Source organism: Schistocerca americana, chromosome 3 (assembly GCF_021461395.2).
Source record: "Schistocerca americana isolate TAMUIC-IGC-003095 chromosome 3, iqSchAmer2.1, whole genome shotgun sequence".
Classification (NCBI taxonomy): Eukaryota; Metazoa; Arthropoda; class Insecta; order Orthoptera; family Acrididae; genus Schistocerca; species Schistocerca americana.
The window spans coordinates 369,980,322-369,999,878 of NC_060121.1; the positions used below are offsets into that span (position 1 = coordinate 369,980,322).

At 37.0% G+C, this 19,557-nt stretch overlaps 1 protein-coding gene across 1 annotated transcript in view; it reads left to right on the top strand.

Annotated features, from left to right (window-relative positions):
- LOC124606090 (fatty acid synthase-like) overlaps positions 1 to 19,557 on the top strand; it is a 448,407-nt gene that overhangs the window by 170,217 nt on the left and 258,633 nt on the right. Inside the window, exon 10 of the mRNA XM_047138055.1 lies at positions 14,706 to 14,895. Coding sequence (XP_046994011.1) covers positions 14,706 to 14,895 — 190 coding nt within the window. The remainder of the gene's footprint in view (positions 1 to 14,705; positions 14,896 to 19,557) is intronic.

Consider the following 19,557-nt stretch of genomic DNA (forward strand, 5'->3'; position numbering starts at 1 on the left):
ATTACGAGATCCTGAATAAGAGCCCAGCAGATGGATCAAAATGTCAGTCATGTAGAAAAAATTGAAAAATACAGTGGCATGCCTAACAACCTACAACATTTTACCTACAGGGACAATGACTACAAAAGGCTTCACACTTGCATATGTTTCCACTGTTTGTGCTGCTCACTACATTTCTATCTGCATTACTGAAAAGCCAGATAATCTTTGCTGTATTATGTGGACTTTCAGTTGGTTTCTTGAAGTACACTGATTTGGTTTTTTTAACTATCTCCAGTAACCACTCTTTCTGTTCTGGTGGACTGCATTGGAGGTGTTTTTTTTTTTTTTTTTTTTTTTTTTTTTTTTTTTTTTTTTTTTTTTCTGTTCCTTACCCAACTTCCTCATTTTTGTTTTTCTTGGTGTATACCGTATTTATGTAATAGTTTTTGAGTTGAAAGCTTTCCTGCATTCATCAGTTAATTTTGCAATATACATATTACTCTATTTATCTGATCTAATCATAATATTTAACGTATTTATATTAGTTTCTTCCATCTGCCTTACTTCTGTAAATATGACTTCGTTGTGTTCTGAGATGTCCATTACTTCAGTGACAGTCCTGAATGATTTCAAATTACAGTATTTAATCCAGTAACTTTTTATATAGACTGATATATCTAAAAACAAAGATGATGTGACTTACCAAATGAAAGTGCTGGCAGGTCGACAGACACACAAACAAACACAAACATACACACAAAATTCAAGCTTTCGCAACAAACTGTTGCCTCATCAGGAAAGAGGGAAGGAGAGGGAAAGACGAAAGGATGTGGGTTTTAAGGGAGAGGGTAAGGAGTCATTACAATCCCGGGAGCGGAAAGAGTTACCTTAGGGGGAAAAAAGGACGGGTATACACACACACACACACACACACTCACACACACACACACACACACACACACATCCATCCACACATATACAGACATCATGTCTGTATATGTGTGGATGGATGTGTGTGTGTGTGTGTGTGTGAGTGTATACCCTTCCGTTTTTTCCCCCTAAGGTAAGTCTTTCCACTCCCGGGATTGGAATGACTCCTTACCCTCTCCCTTAAAACCCACATCCTTTCGTCTTTCCCTCTCCTTCCCTCTTTCCTGATGAGGCAACAGTTTGTTGCGAAAGCTTGAATTTTGTGTGTATGTTTGTGTTTGTTTGTGTGTCTGTCGACCTGCCAGCACTTTCATTTGGTAAGTCACATCATCTTTGTTTTTAGATATATTTTTCCTACATGGAATGATTCCCTCTATTATAACCATTTATATAGACTGATGTATATTTGTGATAACATGGTCTATCAGGGTTTCTAAAGTAGAACAGCGCCTTATGGGATTTTTCACTTCCAAGCTTAAATTGTGAATTCTCATCAGATCATACAGGTCTCTTGCATGAGAACTGTCTTTTAGTGTTAACTGTTATTTTCTCCATTCTTGTACTACTTTCTCTAAAATGCAATTGAATGGTAATGGAGTCAGCCAGTCCTCCTGCTTCATCCCTGTTTTAATTTCAAAAGTTTTGTTCTTTCACCTAAAAATTTGACTTTGGAAGTTGTATGAGTCAAAGTTTGCTTGATGATTGTCATTGTTTTATTGTCAGCTCTGAATTCAGTGTATCTCTATTGACATAAATATGAGCTCTTCTAAAATCAACAGAGGACACATAAACAATTTGGGCTCAGTGTTTCTGATACCCAATTAAGGGCTTTAAGTTTGATATCTGTTCGATGCATGATCTTCTTCTCCTAAACACTCCCTGGTATTTCCTTAATTGCTCCTCCATTTGATTTTCCAATCTACTTTGGTAAGCTTTTGACAGGATTTATATGTGACTCGAGGAAGAGATATTCCTCAGTATGTGTTTACATCTGTTTTGTCACCCTTTTTGTGTAAAGGATGAGTAAGCCATATTTTCCAGTCTTCTTGTATTTGCTCAGTTTCCTATATGTTATTGATTGCTTTTGTGGTTGCCTAACAGTTCCATCATGTGCACCCTTCGACATTTCTGCAACAACACTGTCTTTCCCTAGAGCTTTGTTGTTTTCTAGTTCTTGAATAATTTGTTGAATTTGCTGAAAATATGACAATTGTAAATCTTCAAACTGGTTTTGACCATGATACGATCATAGACTGTCCATTAAAATTCCACGATGATGGTTGGAGAGACTGGCAAGGAGCAGCCTGCCAATAACCACTGTTTATTGTCTTTACATAGTGGGCTGATCCTTCCCACTCTCTCGAGCCATCATCATGGAGTTTTAATGGTGTGATGATGACCGGACCATGATCTAAACTGGTTACTGACTAATAAATTTTATATTTTAACAACTTACATACAAGCCTAGATTGTTTATATTTCAAAACTTCCTTATTTATAGTGCTTCTTCACGTTGTGAATTCTATCATGTGTGTTCCTTTGTTCTCTGTGTTGTGGTGACTTCATGAGCTGACTTGACCAATTTAGATTAAATTTCACCCAAATCTTCCAACTGTATGTCAACTTTTTTTAAAAAAATTTTTTGCTCGGCTTTGAGAATTTCTGTATCAGTTCCTAAAATTTTTGTTTTGGTAATATTTTCCTGTTCTTTGTGATACATTTTATTTTTATGTGGTGATATAAAGGCCTGTTTCTATATTTGCTCCTTTTGTAATTTTTTCATTCCTCACTTCCTCCTGATGTTGAAACAAAATGGCCACATGGTTACACTGAAATTCCTCTAAAAGTGGATCAGATGATATGAATGTTTTATGTTTCCTTTTCTGTGAGTCAATTATGTTACATTATGCCATCTGTGGCCATCTGTAGGTTGTCCCCTATCTCTGTGAGAGCAGATTTGGTATACTTAGCTGAATAATAAAAACAAACACATTAAAAATGTAAAAGAGAAAATATTATATTCAGAGTTTTATCTGATTTCTCTCAGATGATACCCTTTTCATTAAAGAGGTGTCAAGCTCAGTGGTCTACTGGTAAAGTGCATGCTTGGAAACTGAAAGATTGCAGATGTAATCCCAGTCAGACCATAAAATATTTCAGCCTCCTATGAACCTACCCTTTACCTCCCAACAATCCGAAAATTTGCAGGGTATGGTTCCATTCCACGTTAAACTGCAGATCCCACATAAGTTGCTGAAGTGGCATCCAGTTGAATGACTTGAGCGAGACCATTGAGTGACATGGAATTATTATTATTGAAGAGTTGTAATGCCATCCAGCCCGCAACAAAAATTACAATCATAGGCGTTCTCAGCATCTGTTTGTTTCATTGACTCTTACTACTGCCATCTGGTTTCTGTACAAGTTGTAAATAGACTTAATTCCCTGTATTTTACCTCTGTTACCTTCGTAATTTCAAAGAGTGCTTTCCAGGCAACAATGCCAAACGCTTTCTCCAAGTCTACAAATGCTTTGAATGTAGATTTGTCTTTCCTTAATCTGTCCTCTGAGTTAAGTCATAGAGTCAGTATTGCCTTGCACATTCCTGCATTTCTCCAGAATCCAATCTGATCTTCTCTAAGGTTAGTGTTTTATCAGTTTTCCATTTTTATGTAAAGAATTATTGCTAGAATTTTGCAACTATGTCTTATTAAACTGATAATTTGTTAACATAAACAACTGTCAGCACCTGCTTTCTTTGGAATTGGAATCATTACATTCTTCCTGAAGTCTGAGGGTATTTCACCTGTCTCACACAACATGCACAACACATAGAAAAGTTCTGTCATGGCTGGGTTTCCCAAGGCTATCAGTAGTTCTGGCAGAATGTTGTCTATTCCAGGGGCCTTGCTTCTGTCAGTGCTCTGTCATATTCTTCTTGCAGTGTCATATCTCCCATCACATCTTCATCTATGTCCCCTTCCATTTCTATAATGTTGCCTTCAAGTTCATCTTCCTTGAACAGAGCCTCTGTAGACTCCTTCCACATTTCAGCTTTTCCTTCTCTACTTAGACCTGGTTTTCCATCTGAGTTCGTGATATACATACAGCTGCCACAAATCTCTTTAGTCTTCCTGTAGGTGGTATCTATCTTTCCCCTAGTGAAATACACCTCTAAATTCCTGCATTTGTTCTGCTTAGGCATTTTGCACTGCCTCTCAATCTCAGTTTTTAGACATTTGTATTCCCTTTCACGTGCTTCACTTGGTGCATTTTTACATCTTCCCCTTTCATCAAATAAATTTCTATTAGATCTTGTCCTTTTACCTACTTGCTCCTCTCCTGCCTTCACTATTTGATCTCTTAAAGCTACCCATTCTGCTTTCTTTCACCTTTTTCAGTCAACCATTGCATAATACTCTCTCTGAAACTGTAAATAACTTCTTTCAACTTAAACAGGTTCCATCTCCTTAATTTACTGCCTTGTGCAATTTGTTCCTTTTTAATCTATGGTTTATAAGCAGTAAATTGTGGATGGAGGCCACAGCTGCTCCTGGAAATGTCTTGCAGTTTAATGGTTCTGCAATCTTTCATGTTTCTTAAAACAAGTGTTAGCAATGATTAAATTATGGTCTGTAGAAAATTCTGTCAGGTGTATTTCTCTTTCATTCCTTTCTATGAGGCCATATTAACATACTATTTTTCCATCTCTTCCTTTCCTGCTATTGATTTCCAGTCCCCCATTAGAATTAAATTTTTATCTCCTTTAACTATCTGCATAATTTATTTTATCTGATCATACATTTTTTTTCAGTCTCTTCATCATCTGCAGAGTTAGTTGGCATATAAACTTGTTCTGCACTGGAGAATGGTGGCTTAGTATCTATCTTGGCTATGATAATGCATTCACTATGCTGCTCATAGTAGTTTATATACATTCCTGTTTTTGTATTCATTATTAGACTTTCTCATGGATTACCTATATTTGATTTTGTGTTTATAGCCCCGTACTCACCAAAAATAAATCCTGTTTGTCCTGCCACTGAACTTCATTAATCTCTGCTATAACTAACTTCATCCTGTTCATTTTCCTTTTTAAATTCTCTAACCTACCAACCTGATTAAAGTATCTAACATCCCATGCTCGATCCGTAGGATCCCAGTATCATTTCTCCTGATGATGACATGCTGCTGACCACTCCCTGGCTGGAGATCCAAATGAGAGACTATTTTACCTCCAAGATATTTTACTTGAGAGGACATCACCTTTGTTTAGCCATACACTGCACACAATGCATGTGAAAAAAATTATGGCTATAGTTTCCCCTTGCTGTAAGCCGTTTGCAGTACCAGCTTGGCAGGTTGATGTTACAAAGCCAGAACAGAAAATCATCTAGGTTGTTCCCCTGCAACTACTGAAAAGGCTGCTGCTTCTCTTTAGAAACCACATGTTTGTCTGGCCTCTCAACAGATACCCCTTCATTGTGGTTTCACCTAGGTATGGCTATCTGTATCATTGAAGCATGCAAGACACTCCACCACCACAAGGTCCATGGTTCATGCGTCAAGCATATCAAAATACCAATGTTAAATGGAATCTAACATTATTATCATTAGTTAAAAAACCTGCATGAATTAAATTTGCACTTATAGACAGCTTGTCAAAATTAAGCCATAAATTAACATCTCTGTCTCTGACTTTCACTCCCCCTTCCTTCCCTCCCTCTACCATCAAATCTAGCAAACAGTTTCATACAACATAAACAATGAAATCATCACCACCATATAGAAAGACGAAGTAGGTTTATTCTAAAGAGGAAACTAGTATACTCTCAATGAAAAATCATAGGGGATCTGTTTACTGTATATGTGTCATATACATGTACAGAGTTTGGAAAACATGGTGCTGAAGCCATAATACCTGGACTATGGAGAAACTGAAGAAAGCCATTTGGTCAGTTGAGTCCTGTTTCATTGAATATCCAATTTCTGGGCGAGTTTACATATGATGTATCCCATTCCTAGCCGCTCTGTAAACTTCTTGTTGGAGATAAATCCTGTCAACAGAAAATAATTGAAAGTAAATGTCTTTACAGAATATTAATTCTGTCAATGGCAACTGAAATCAATGTTCTTCAAATTTGTTCAAAATAATAAATACTGACCAGAACTTATGTTTCTTAAGTGAAAAGGGCCAGAGAAATCAGTTATTGTTTCAGCTGCAGATCACAGAGTTCACTCCATGTGCATACCAGGTGGAGTCATTCCAGACATGGAATGGGTCCTGCCATAAGCAATGCAACCAACTGCAGGTGGTGGTTATGTCAGTACCAGCGATGTGTGTCACTTTGGATTGGAAGAGATTTTCTCTGACTTCGAGTGGCTAACAGAAGTGGTAAAGACTGCCAGTCTTGCGTGTGAGATGAAAGCAGAGCATAGTCGACAGGACCGATTGTGGACCTCTGGTGCAGAGCCGAATGGAGGGTCTGAATCATAGGCTCAGCTGGATCTGTGACTGTGTAAGCTGGAGATTCCTCAACTTGCGCCGTAGGGTGGTTGGGTTTCTGGTTCTACTGAATAGGTCAGGAGGCCACCATATGCAGGAGGCAGCTACACGGGTAGCAGGGGGTGTGTGGCATGGACTGGGCAGTTTTTTAGGGTAGAGGGTCTCTGAAAACACAAAAACGGCTTTGGTCACAAAGGGTGCAGGCTGAACACAAGAAGAACGTAGATACAGGAACCATCAGTATAACAGTTGTAAACTGTTGTAACTGTGTTGGGAAAGTACCAGAGCTCCAAGAGCTAATAGAAAACACTGTTTCTCAAATCATTACAGGCACTGAGAGCTGGCTAAAGCTGGAGATAAGCTCAACCAAAATTTTTGCAAAGAACATAATGGTTTTCCAAAAGGATAGGCTAAACATGGTTGGCTGTGGTGTGTCTGTTGCTGTTAGAAGTAGTTTATCTTCTCACAAAATTGAAGTAGAGTGAGTTAGTATGGGCAGAGGTCATTGTTGGCAACCAAAATAAAATAATAATTGGATTCTTTTATTGACCTCCCAATTCAGAGTATACAATTGCTGAAAGGTTCAAAGGAAACTTGAGTTTGATTTCAAACATGTGCCCGTATCATACAATTATAGTTGGTGGTGACTTTAACTTACCCTCGATATGCTGGTGAAAATACATGTTTAATTGTGGAGGTACACATAAAGCATCATCTAAAGCTTTGCTGAATGCATTCCCTGAAAATTATTTCAAGCAGTTAGTTCATGAGCCCATGCAAATAGTAAAAGGTTGTGAAAACACACTTGACCTCTTAGCAATTAATAATCCTGAATTAGTAATGAGCAACAAAATGGGCAGGGATTAGTGAACACAAGGTTGTTGTAGTGAGATTGAATATTGTAACTCCCAAATTCCCCCAAAATGAATGAAAAAGGTACCTATTCAAAAAAGTAGATAAAAATTCACTTGACGCCTGTCTGAGGGACAATCTCCACTCCTTCCAAATTAACAATATAGGTGCAGACCAGATGTGGCTTGAATTCAGAGACATAGTATCAGCAAAAAAGCAGATAAAAATTCACTGCTCAAGATCTTACATCATACTGATACTGGGCTTCCCACTAATTTCTCATGGGTGTTATATAGTGTTGCTAACAATTGACCTATTGTTGCATGTAGTAAATTCACTTTTTTTCATGAAAAAATAAATGAAATAATATGAATAAACAAAACTACAATATCCCAAGCATTCCTACCATGTTTCATGTTTCAAATATAGTTACATTATTTCTTAGTGTGCACAGAATATTATATATAATGCAGCAGCCCATATAAACACTTTGTTTACATTATTAATCTGGTATCATTTGATGAGTTACAGTAATTATGAGGTAATTATATGTTGTTATGTTAGCCATTAGCATAGCCAACTGACAGTGTGATAAACAAAGTTGGTGAATGGAAGCAATATTAGTGATTACTTTGACATGAAGTTGTTGTAAATTATGTTAACAGAGCTCAAACAGTGAAATTACCTGTATGGGCCCTACATAAAGAAACAACAGTTAATCACGCAATCCAAATTAACTTCAAAATTGTATGGGCAATGAGCTGTTACTTTTCAAAGTGTATTATAAAGGCTGCTTCTGCCAAGAATGTAACATGGCAGGCATTCTGTGATGATCTGGGCAGCCATATTGTGGTTTTCCATTGGACCCATGGCTACTCTGCAATGTCACATTACTGCTAAGGATTATGTGACCATTTTGGCTGAACAGGTCCATTCTGTGGTACAGTACTTGTTCCTCAATGGTAATGCCATGTTTCAAGATGATAAGGTTCCCATCATCTAGGACTGGTTTTATGAGCGTGAGGATGAATTATTGCATCTTCCCTGACCACCTCGGTCCCCAGGTCTTAATGTTATCGAGCCTATGTCATCTACTTTAGAGAGGAGACGTTTGATCACCATCCACTCTAGCACTGTTACATAAGCTTGCCATTATTTTGCATGAAGAATGGTGCGACATTCCCTTGAAAACCTATAATTATCTTTTCTAAGATGACTGGAAATTGTTCTGAAAGCCAAACGTTTCCCTACACTGTATAAACATGGTGTTTTCATAGTTTCGTTTGCTCCCTGTAACATGTCACTAGATAACTTTTTTGACAATATTTAATCATTTCATTACATAACTTTGTAACAATATTCAATGATTTCTGAATAAGTAATGCAGCAAGAGATTTGTAAATGGCCATACAATTATGAAGATTGTAAAACCTTACCAATCTCTATTGTTAGTATATTTTCAACGTTAATAAGTGGTAGCACCTCCTCTTGAGCTACACACAATTTAGCACCTCCTTGACATTGATGAGATGAGATGTGAGAGCTCATCTTGAGAAATATTCCGCCAGTGATGTACAGAGTGTTTACAAATGAATGTCATAGTTTTAACGCTTTATAATATTATTACATTAAACTTAGTTATAAATGATATGTTGAATGAAAGAGCAACTCAAACAGTTTGTTTCTCACCCGTGGGCATGCGCAGTGCGCAATGTTTCTGCCACAATTGGTTGAACTTCACTGTACCCAAGCACTGGATAGGCTGCAAGGGGCCCAATGACAGGGCTTGCTTTGCATTGCCTCCACATTCACCAGTCCTAACGCTATATGGTTTTTTTCCTTTGGGGCTTCATCAAGGATAGTGTGTACATGCCTCCACTACCAGCAGACCTTCCTGAATTAAGAAACTGGATTGAAGCAGCTGTTACCACAATCACTGAAGACACACTTATCAACGTTTGGGAAGAACTCGGCTATAGACTTGGTGTGTGGTGTGTGACAAATGGTGCTCACATTGAACATTAACAAGGTTCTTGGTAAAACTGTTTGAGTTGCTTTTTCATTTGACTTATCATTTATAACTGTAAGTTTAATATAATAAATATTATAAAGCATTAAAACCCTGATATTCATTTATAAAAGCCCTGTATAAGCTGAGTGTGCAGCTGACCCATATACTGGATGTTGTCTACATCTTCCAAAACTTTTCTTTGCACATTATTCCATAGGTGCTGTACAGTGCTTAGATTAGCAGATTGAGCAGGCCTCTGTAGCACTTGAATACTGCATCTTTCAGGTGATTCAGACACTGCACTTGCAGTATGTGGTCTGGCATTATCATGTATGTGGAGAAATTCAGACACATACTCTTCAGTGATTGGAAGCACCAGAGGTTGCAAAATGTTTAAGTATAAAAATTTGCTCACAATGTTTCACTAGGTCAATTTTTCAATTGGTCATTATTTCTCTGCAGACCATGACAGAAGCTCCTTGAAATTTGTGGATCTCCTGTACATTCCTAAGCCTTTGTGCATCACCTTGCCACCTTCATATGGGCATTCTTCTTTTCTCTGGGTGTGAACCGATGCATGATTCATCTGTAAAAAGGACTTGATCCCAATGATTCACTGTCCAATTTTGTTGCTGTTGCCACTATAAAACATGACATGCGTGATTTACTCAGTGAGTAGCTGGAGACCTTAAGATTCAACCAATGTGAAGGCCTCTTTCATGCAGTCTATTTCTAATAGTTCGAGTTAACATAATTATGTTAGATTTTACAAGACACTTCTTAACATTCTGGCTGTTGAAGTTCTTTTTCCCAGGGGTGTAAGGCAGAGAAATCTGCCTTTTCATGGTAACCTTTGGTTTTCTTTGAAGCTCGTCTTCTGAACTGTCATATGCTTGATAATGACTTTGCATTCTTGAAATTGTGCCTCTTCCATTGTGTAGAGCCACTGCAGCATCACCTTGTGTTCTGTCATTTGCAGTTATGCCAATCATTTTAAACATTTCATTGTGGTTTAAATGATGATGTCCTACCATCATTAAATCTATTCTTAACTTTTCATTATGATTTTAAACAGTTATTATTTGTCTCCTGTTGAAAACAGACTGGTATGTATTTAGCAAGCCACCATACGGAGTATCGCAAAGGGTACCTTGTACCACTAGTAGTCATGTCTTTTTCTGTTCCACTCACAGACAGAATGAGGGGAAAACAATTGTCTGTATGCCTCTGTATGAGCCTAATTTCTCTAATGTTATCTTCGTGGGCCCTACCCAAAATGTATGTTGCAGCAGAAATAATGTTTTGCAGTGAGTCTGAAATGGCAGTTCTCTAAATTTTACCAGTAGTGTTTTGCAGAAAGAATGTCATCTTCCCTTCATAGATTTACATTTGAGTTCACTAAGTATCTCCATAATAATCAAATGTTGATCAAACCTACTGGTAACAACAGTTCATTTATTTATAAAGAGAATAAGAGTAGTCCTATCAACCTTCTCTGAGACATCCCTGGCAATACCCTTGTCTCTCATGAATGCTTGCTGTTGAGGAAAATATAATGGGTCTTAGAGTCACTCACATATATGTGAACCTGATATGTATGTTTGGGCCTTTGTTAACGGTCTTGAGTGGGCAAGCATTTCAGTGATTTTCAGAATTCTAAGAATATGGAATCTACCTGTTACCCTTCATCCATGGTTCATGAGAATATATGAGAAGCTGAGTGTTGCACAAGCTATGCTTTCCAAATTCATGCTGTCTCATGGACAGAAGCTTTTGAATCTCAAATAAATTTATTATATTTGGGCTTGAAATGTGTTCAAAAATTCTACAGCAGACCAGTGTTCTGTAGTTTTACAGGCCGTTCTTTTATCCTTATTATAAACAGGAGTCACTTGTACTTTTTTCAAGTCACTTCGGACTTTGTGCTGAGCAAGAGAGTCTTGATAAATGCAGGCAAAGTAATGGGCCCTGCCATAGAGCACTCTCAGTGAAACCAAACTGCGATTCCATCTGAGCCTGTTGAGTTATTTGTTTTCATCTCTCTCTGTTACTTCTCTATGCCAGGGATACTTATTACTATGTCCTCCATATGGGAGCCTGCGCAATGGTCAAATGACAGTACATTTGTGTGATTCTCAATGAATGATTTCTTAAACATGAAATTGAAAACTTCAGATTTCATTTTGCTGTCTTCTATTGTCACACCAGACTGATCGATGACTGATTGGATAGATGTTTTTGGCCCATGCAGTGATTTTACATTAGGACAAGAATTTTCTTGGGTTCTCTGCAAGATATTTTTCTAAGGTGTGATGGTGGAAGCTGTTGTATGCTTCACATATCGATCTTTTTACAGATGCACAAATTTTTAATAACTTCCATCCTTCACTATTTGTATTTTCTTATTTGATCTTAGAGTGCAACATTCTCTACTTATTCAGCATTTTCTGAATTTTTTTATTAAACTATGATGGGTCTTTTCCATCCTTAATACACTTCCCACTTACATACCACATATTCTGCCAGAGTGTGATTTGCAATTAGTTTAAATTTGTCCAAAATTCATCTATATGATATCCTTTCAGTCAAGTGGGGTGCTAATGACTGGTTATCTGCTCTATGTAGCAAAAATATTCTCCTAGCCTTCTAGATGGATTTATTAACTTTAATAACCATTGTCACTACAGTGACATCATAATCTGTGTAACAGTACAAATTAACAACTTTGTTTAAATGGTAACCTGGTAGAATGACAAATGACTAATGTAATATTCACTTCCATTAAGTTTTTTAACTTGTTCATTTCTTTTAATATTTCAAGTTTTTGATTTATTCCTTTCACAGTTTTGATGTGTGCAATTAACCAAAACAGAATCTTCATAGATTATATAGAGTGTTCAAAAATTCCAATTACAAACTTCTAGAACTTGTAGAGAGGAGTGAGCACATAATATTTTGAATAGGAACCCATGCCCAGTAACATTCCATTTACATACTATGATGGTTTCAATTCAGATGTTTATTTCATCCACTTCAGCTTGAAAACTGAATTAGGTATGACACAGTGCAATTATTAGGTGACAATTTGAAAGGAAACATAATGAAATGTCCATTTATCACTTAAGCACATTTGTTTCCATTAACACTTATATGTTATGTGTATACACTATGTTGTCCACCAACGTAGTTACAGATATTGTACCTGTGAAGTCTGTTCTGGTACACACACTCCACCTAGTGCAGTGACCAGAACTTGTCCCAGCAGATCTTCCTCTGTTTCTACAGGAGTCTCGCAGCATGGTAGACATTAAGTGGCATCAGATGACCATCTGACATAGTACACATCATGCTGTCTACCCTGTTGCATACCAAGACAGGCAACTCTGAGACTTTCCTCTTTCCCTCAGCAGACATGGGTGTGTTATCCATCTGAATTGAAGCCATCATAGAACAGAAATGGTATGTGGGTTCCTATTCAAAATATTACATACTCACTCTCATCAACAAGTCCTAGAAGTTTGTAATGGGAATTCCCAGACACCGTGTACATTGGTTAGTTGTTTTATTTTTATTTACATGTTTGAGGATGGTTCATGTGGAACCAAAGCTGCTCATTTTAAAAATAAAAGCAGCCTAGACAAACAATAAAATCTGTTATACATGATACAGTGTAAGACCAATATTCCTCTCAGCACCAAAGAAGTGATCCATTTCAATTTATTTTTCTGTCTCTCAACGTGGACCTCTGTCCAACATCATATCTCTTGGGATTGTCTTACGAGCTTAAATTCTGTTGCTTAGGTCTGAATGTGGTGCCCATCCCAAGAGCATTTTCGTTCAGCACAGAATAGGATGTTTTACAGGAAGAATTTATCATCAGTGCACAATCATATATCCTTTTTGGAAGTTAATACATTCTTTATGCGACCAGATTCAAATTCTTAAGATATTTGTTAAGGATTTAAAATGCACCATGTAGTATTAACATGCTTTGTATAGCATCTAACGTGTTTAAAATATACATAATTACATATACAGAATTAGATCTTGTAAACTCCTTTCCCTCGATAAACAATGTTATGAAAATTTTTCAAAAATGCAACAAATGCATGATGAATTATAATGACTCCTATAAATCAGACAGTTTGTTCTACGAGTTTCATGAATTTCAGTAGGCCTAAAGGAAAGTACACTTCTAGTAAGCACATTACTATTTTGGCACTTATTAATTCTAGCAGGGAAGAAAAGTGAAAAAGAATTAATTTTTGTACTCCTCTTTTACTGAAGTCAGCAGTAGAAAATAGCTCTGTTGTCCCAATAGGGTCCAGGTACCTTTACCTACTAAATAAAATGTATGATTGTGCTTTTCTCATTATTTGTTCAGTACCCTATTTCTAATTGATATTTTCGAAAAATTTTACAAACTCAATTCCATTGCAATACTGACATCAGATAATGACAAAAGACAAAGAATAATGACTGAATAGAACTATCATGAGATAAAATGCGTTGTAATCACAATAATAACTGCAATACAGTTGACAGTTGTGTGCTTTTTGCATATTTGTAATTTTTCTACTCATGCCAATATGTTTTTCAACAAAAGGTCAGCACAATTTCAAGCAAAGATAGTTACCAACAAACAGTAATAAATTCTTTCCTCTAATAAAATTTTGTTTGAACTCATCCCCTTAAGAGTGACCAAGCAAAAGTGTACATCCTCTGCACAATGTTAGACATGGTTTGAATACTTGGAGATTATTGTGTGCCACACACAGTGTTTTGTATTCTTTTCTGATATTATATGGGTCATAGTTCTTTTTCTTGCTACATGGTGGAACAGAATCTGTTTTCATAGACTTCATTAAAGAGTACCTGAATATTAGGTCTTTGTTGCATAGAATACTTAAGTTAGTTGTACTGTCCACATTCTCTTCTTAATGACTCATTTGCACAAAGTTGCAAATGTAGAAGTGCTACTGAGCAAGGTGGCACACTGGACTCACATTTGGATGGATGATGGATCAAACCTGGATCCAGCCATTCCAATTTAGGTTTTCCGTGATTTCCCTAAATCACTTCAGGCAAATGCTGACTTGGCTCCTTTGAAAGTGCATGGCCGATATCCTTCCCCATCCTTTCCTAATGCAAACTTGTGCTCCATCTCTAATGACTTCATTGTCAATGGGACGTTAAACACTAATCTCCACCTTCCTTCTCCTCATAGAAGTGCTCAACTTCAATCATCCAGCAACATTGCGTATCACACCCACATAGGTTCCATGTTTTCACAGAGTAACATTTTCATGTCTTTTACAGTTGATACAGTTAGAAAGTAATTTGACATTGTTTGTACTCAGTCAGATAGAACAGTCTAGTTTTAGGTACTAAAGAATCTGCTGAATCCTCTTTTGTATTTTCCAGATCTGCTTAGTGACTCTACTGAGAGCAGTTGGTGTGCAGCCAGATGGCATCATTGGACATTCACTTGGAGAAATTGCAGCGGGTTTTGCAGATGGTTGCTTAACAGCTCAACAGGCAGTGCTTAGTGCTTACTACAGGGCAGAAGCTATAAGAAGTATGGAGTTTAGTGGCGGAGCAATGCTTTCAGCAGGTGAACATTCAGTTTTAATCTTATCTACTTTGTCTCTTCATTCTGGTGTTCATTGAATTACAGATAATCAGAAGGCCTTTAAGGTGCAAGAACATAATCTTTTTACTTCTTGGATTAGTAATGCACTATATTCTCAAGAACTTCTGTAGGACAAACAGGCCAGAAGCTATGGGTTTCTCTAGTTTGTTATTCAACTAATGTTAATGTAATGCACATACATGGAAGTAAGGATATACCTTTTTGTCTACTCTTGAAAATTTATGTTAGGTCAGCTATTCTTTCCCAAGACTCAAACACCTGAGCCACTCCTCATAGATTTTGTTGTAACTTGAAAGGAATTTTAACATCTGTCTGTTTGTCCCCAATAGGTCCCCAATAAGAAAGACATTTACTGTTTCCACACATTCTTCAATAAGTATGTATGAGCCACTGATTACAGATTTTGCAAACAAGCCTAGTGCTGGGGAGGTGATGTCCTAATCTCAGTTTACATTTGGGCTTCATAGAGAGCATAATTCTCAGTTTAGGTGACTCAGTGACTGGAAATTACTGGAAATTGTTTTGCAAGGCCAAAATATGAATTTCATTTTAGAGTAGTGTTTTGTTGGGCAGTCACATAGAGCTCATGCAAAATTAGGAGGCATCTGTACAGAAACACATTTTTGTCCTGTGCATTGGGCGAGTACATGTTGTTTCAAAGGTGTGATCACCTCAGTTGATGGTTGCATGCTGGCCTGTACGCTTTCTCATTGCTACCTCTTCAATGTATAGCATGCCAGCACAATCTTTGCACACTGCAGGCATAGAGAAAGTTCATTCTCAGGCACATGTGTAAATTTACATCAAAAGAGGCAAACACAGAAGAAAATTTTTTATTGAAAATTGTGCTTGAGGGGGTCACAGAAAACAGGGCTGTAAGTACTTTCCATGGCTGTACTACTTTCAAAAGATGCAGAAGAAGGGGAAGAAAATTTTATTTTTATGTAACATTGCTGAACAGGTTGTGAGGAGCTGGCACATAATTTCCATGTGACCACTGTCCTTCATTTTACATTTTCAGTATTGAAGTATGTGACTTTGTCATCTAAGCTATGTTTTTCCTCCTTTTTTGTCTTACGAGATTTTCTTCTCTCAGTGCATGGTAAGATTTGTTTTGCTTTGGTTGATGCTCTGTATATGCAACTGTTTCTTTTTTGGTACTCTAGTTAGCTACTATTGACTTTGAACATCTATATGAGATGATTTATTGGTCATATTGGCATAACTTGTTAAAATTTGAGCAGCAGAAGGGGTCAAAATAACCACTGTCAGTTTTTCTTCTTCAGTGTCACAGCAATTTTTTTTTTTTTTTTTTTTTAGTTTGTTCATGAAATCCCATGGCTCTACCTAATTTTTCTTCTCTTTATAATGAGACTACCTTAGTGCTCACTACTTCACTCGTGTAGACTGTATGCCCTGCAGTGATTTTTAAAAATTTTTATTCAACTGAACTTTTATGTTGTTCACAAATTGCAACACCTACTAAGCTTCCAGAATGAGATTTTCACTCTGCAGCAGAGTGTGCGCTGATGTGAAACTTCCTGGCAGATTAAAACTGTGTGCCTAGAACACTTGCCTGCAAAAGGCAAAGGTCCCAAGTTTGAGGCTCAGTCCAGCACACAGTTTTAATCTGCCATGAGCACTGCCTAGAGCACTTGCTTGTGGAAGACAAAGGTCCCAAGTTCGAGTCTCGGTGTGGCACACGGTTTTCACCTGCCAGGAAGCTTCACCTGCTAAGGTTTTTACACTATTGAAAGCCATGAAGTGTGGCCATGGCTGAAAACTGATTCTGGTACCTGGAGTCAAATTTTTTATTGATTATGCCTTTCACATTCTTGTGGAGATGTTTCCATAGCTACTTTCATCCCCTAACAGATATTTATTCATATCTAACTGAGGAGTGAAATACCAATTTTCATAAATTTAGCTTAAATTTTTTTTAATGTAACAAAATATTGTCTTAAAAATTTTTATCTCCTATTGCACTCTCTTAGGGGTTCAATTTCCAGAAACACTGAAACACAAACTTTTTTTTTTTTAATCAAGAAGTTAAATGCCAGTTGTCATAGATATTGCATTAAACGTCCTTTACAAGCTCTTTAGTAATTATTTATTTTCAAAAAACTTTCACTCTCTATCTTACCCCCTTAGTGGTTGAATATCCAAAAATGCAGAATCACAGATTTTTTAACTTTCTGACTGAGAAAACAAATACCAGTTTTTAGGGTTTTAATTTCCAAAAACAGTGACATGCATGTGTTTTATTTCTAACAGAGAATCCAAATACAAATCTTCATAGATATAGCGATAAAACTTCTTGCACAATGAAATATTTCCACAAAAACTTTCATCGCCATTTCACCCCCATAGGGGTTGAATTTCCAAAAACAGTGGAACACATATTTTTTTATTTCTAACTGAAAAGCCAAATTTTAATTTTCATAGATTTATGTTTCAAAATGCTTTCATAATAATATATTTTCATAAAAAATCTCGTCCCCTATTTCACTCGCTTAGGGGCTCAGTTTCCAAGTGAAATACCAATACTCATAAATGTAGCTTTAAAAATGTTTTAGTAATTCTTTGATAATGATATGTTTTCAAAAAAAGCTTTCATCCACTGACCACCATACGAGTAAATTTCTAAAAATGCTGAAACATGTATTCCTTTATTTCTGACTGAGACACCAAATACCAGTTTTTGTAGGTCTAGCTTGAAAATTGCCTTAATAACTTTCATCCCCTATTTCACCCTCTTAGGGTTGGAATTTTGAAAAATCCCTTCTTAAACAACGCCTTCAGTATAAGATCCACACCTTCTCCAAATTTCAAACTTTCTATTCTTACCAGTTTGGGCTGGGTGGTGATGAGTCAGTCTGTCAGACAGTCAGTCTAGACATTGCCTTTTATATGTGGAGATTTTAGGATTTACAAAACATTCATATTTTATTGGACATTTGATTTGATGTACACAGAATGGCAGAAGAAGTCATTTTGATGCTACTGAAATTTCTCTGCTGAATGTATGTTAATAATCCAACAATAAAGTGGTGACAATCAAAACTTTTACAGAGTTGTTACTGATCATTGTTGCATCTTGGCACGTGCACATTCCAATCTGCCACAGTTTATACTGTGTTATCTAGGTAATATTCTTTGTTCATGAAAGATGTTTTTAAACATATCTCATTAGTGTGGGCTTTCTGGTGAAGAAAACTTATATTTCTTAGAAGCTTTTGACATTCAATTGTAAAATGACTTTACAATGAAGATAAAGATTTTATACCAGAGACAAAAGAAGATACAAATGAAGACAGTGTGAACAGGAAATGATTAGTGGAGGAGGATGTAGATACTCATCTACTTCCAACCTCACAACATGCCCAGTTGAATGCCTCTACAAAGATGGTTGCCAGGGATAGAACTAAGTGGGAGCTTGCAAATTTTTCATCTAGTGGGAGAAGGTCTACTCTGAATGTTCTAAAAGAGAGAGGAGGTCCCACAACTTCCACTTGACAACAAGTAGACAACTCTGCTAACAGCACTTTTCATCTCATTTTTGATATCTTATAAAGAAATTTGTAGAATCAAATACTCAAAAGTAATAAAAAAACCATGTTGGACCATGTCACTGGAGGAAATGGAAAAATTGATGACAGTCATATTTGCTTGTACAAAATTTATGTTTGCAGATAATCTTTGATCACATTCTTGGGGCCTTCTTTAGTCAAGAACATTATGCCAAGGGACAGATTTCAGGAGCTTCTCATATTTCTCCATTTCGATTGATCCAAGCTGAATGCCTGTCAGCCAACAAGTTTGCTCTTGTAACTAAAATTTGTGGAAGGTTCATGAAAACAGTATTCATTCTTACCATCATGAAGAAAATATAACCATAGGTGAGCAGCTATTACCAAGCAAATCAAGATGCAGGTTTACTCATTTCATGCTCAAGAGACCCAACAAATATGATCTTAAATTCTGTACTGCTGCTCATGGATGTTAAGTCCCATAGTGCTCAGAGCCATTTGAGCTCATGGAGTAATAAAGTATACTATGTGATCAAAAGTATCTGGACACCACCAAAAACATACATTTTTCATATTAGGCGCTTTTTGCTGCCACCTACTGCCAGGTACTCCATATCAGTGACCTCAGTAGTCATCAGACATCATGAGAGAGCAGAATGGGGCACTCTGTGGAACCCGTGGGCTTTGAACGTGGTCAGGTGATTGGGTGTCACTTGTGTCATACATCTGTACGTGAGATTTGCACACTCCTAAACATCTCTAGGTCCACTATTTCCAATGTGATAGTGAAGTGAAAATGAGAAGGGACATGTACAGCACAAAAGCGTACAGACCGATCTCGTCTGTTGACTGACAGAGACCACTGTCAGTTGAAGAGGGTCGTTATGTGTAATAGGCAGACATCTATCCAGACTATCACACAGGAATTCCAAACTGCATCAGGATCCACTGTAAGTGCTATGACAGTTAGGTGCTAGATGAAAAACTTGGATTTCATGGTCGAGTGGCTGCTCACAAGCCACACATCATGCCAGTAAATGCCAAACAATGTTTCGCTTGGTGTTAAGGAGCGTAAACATTGGATGATTGAACA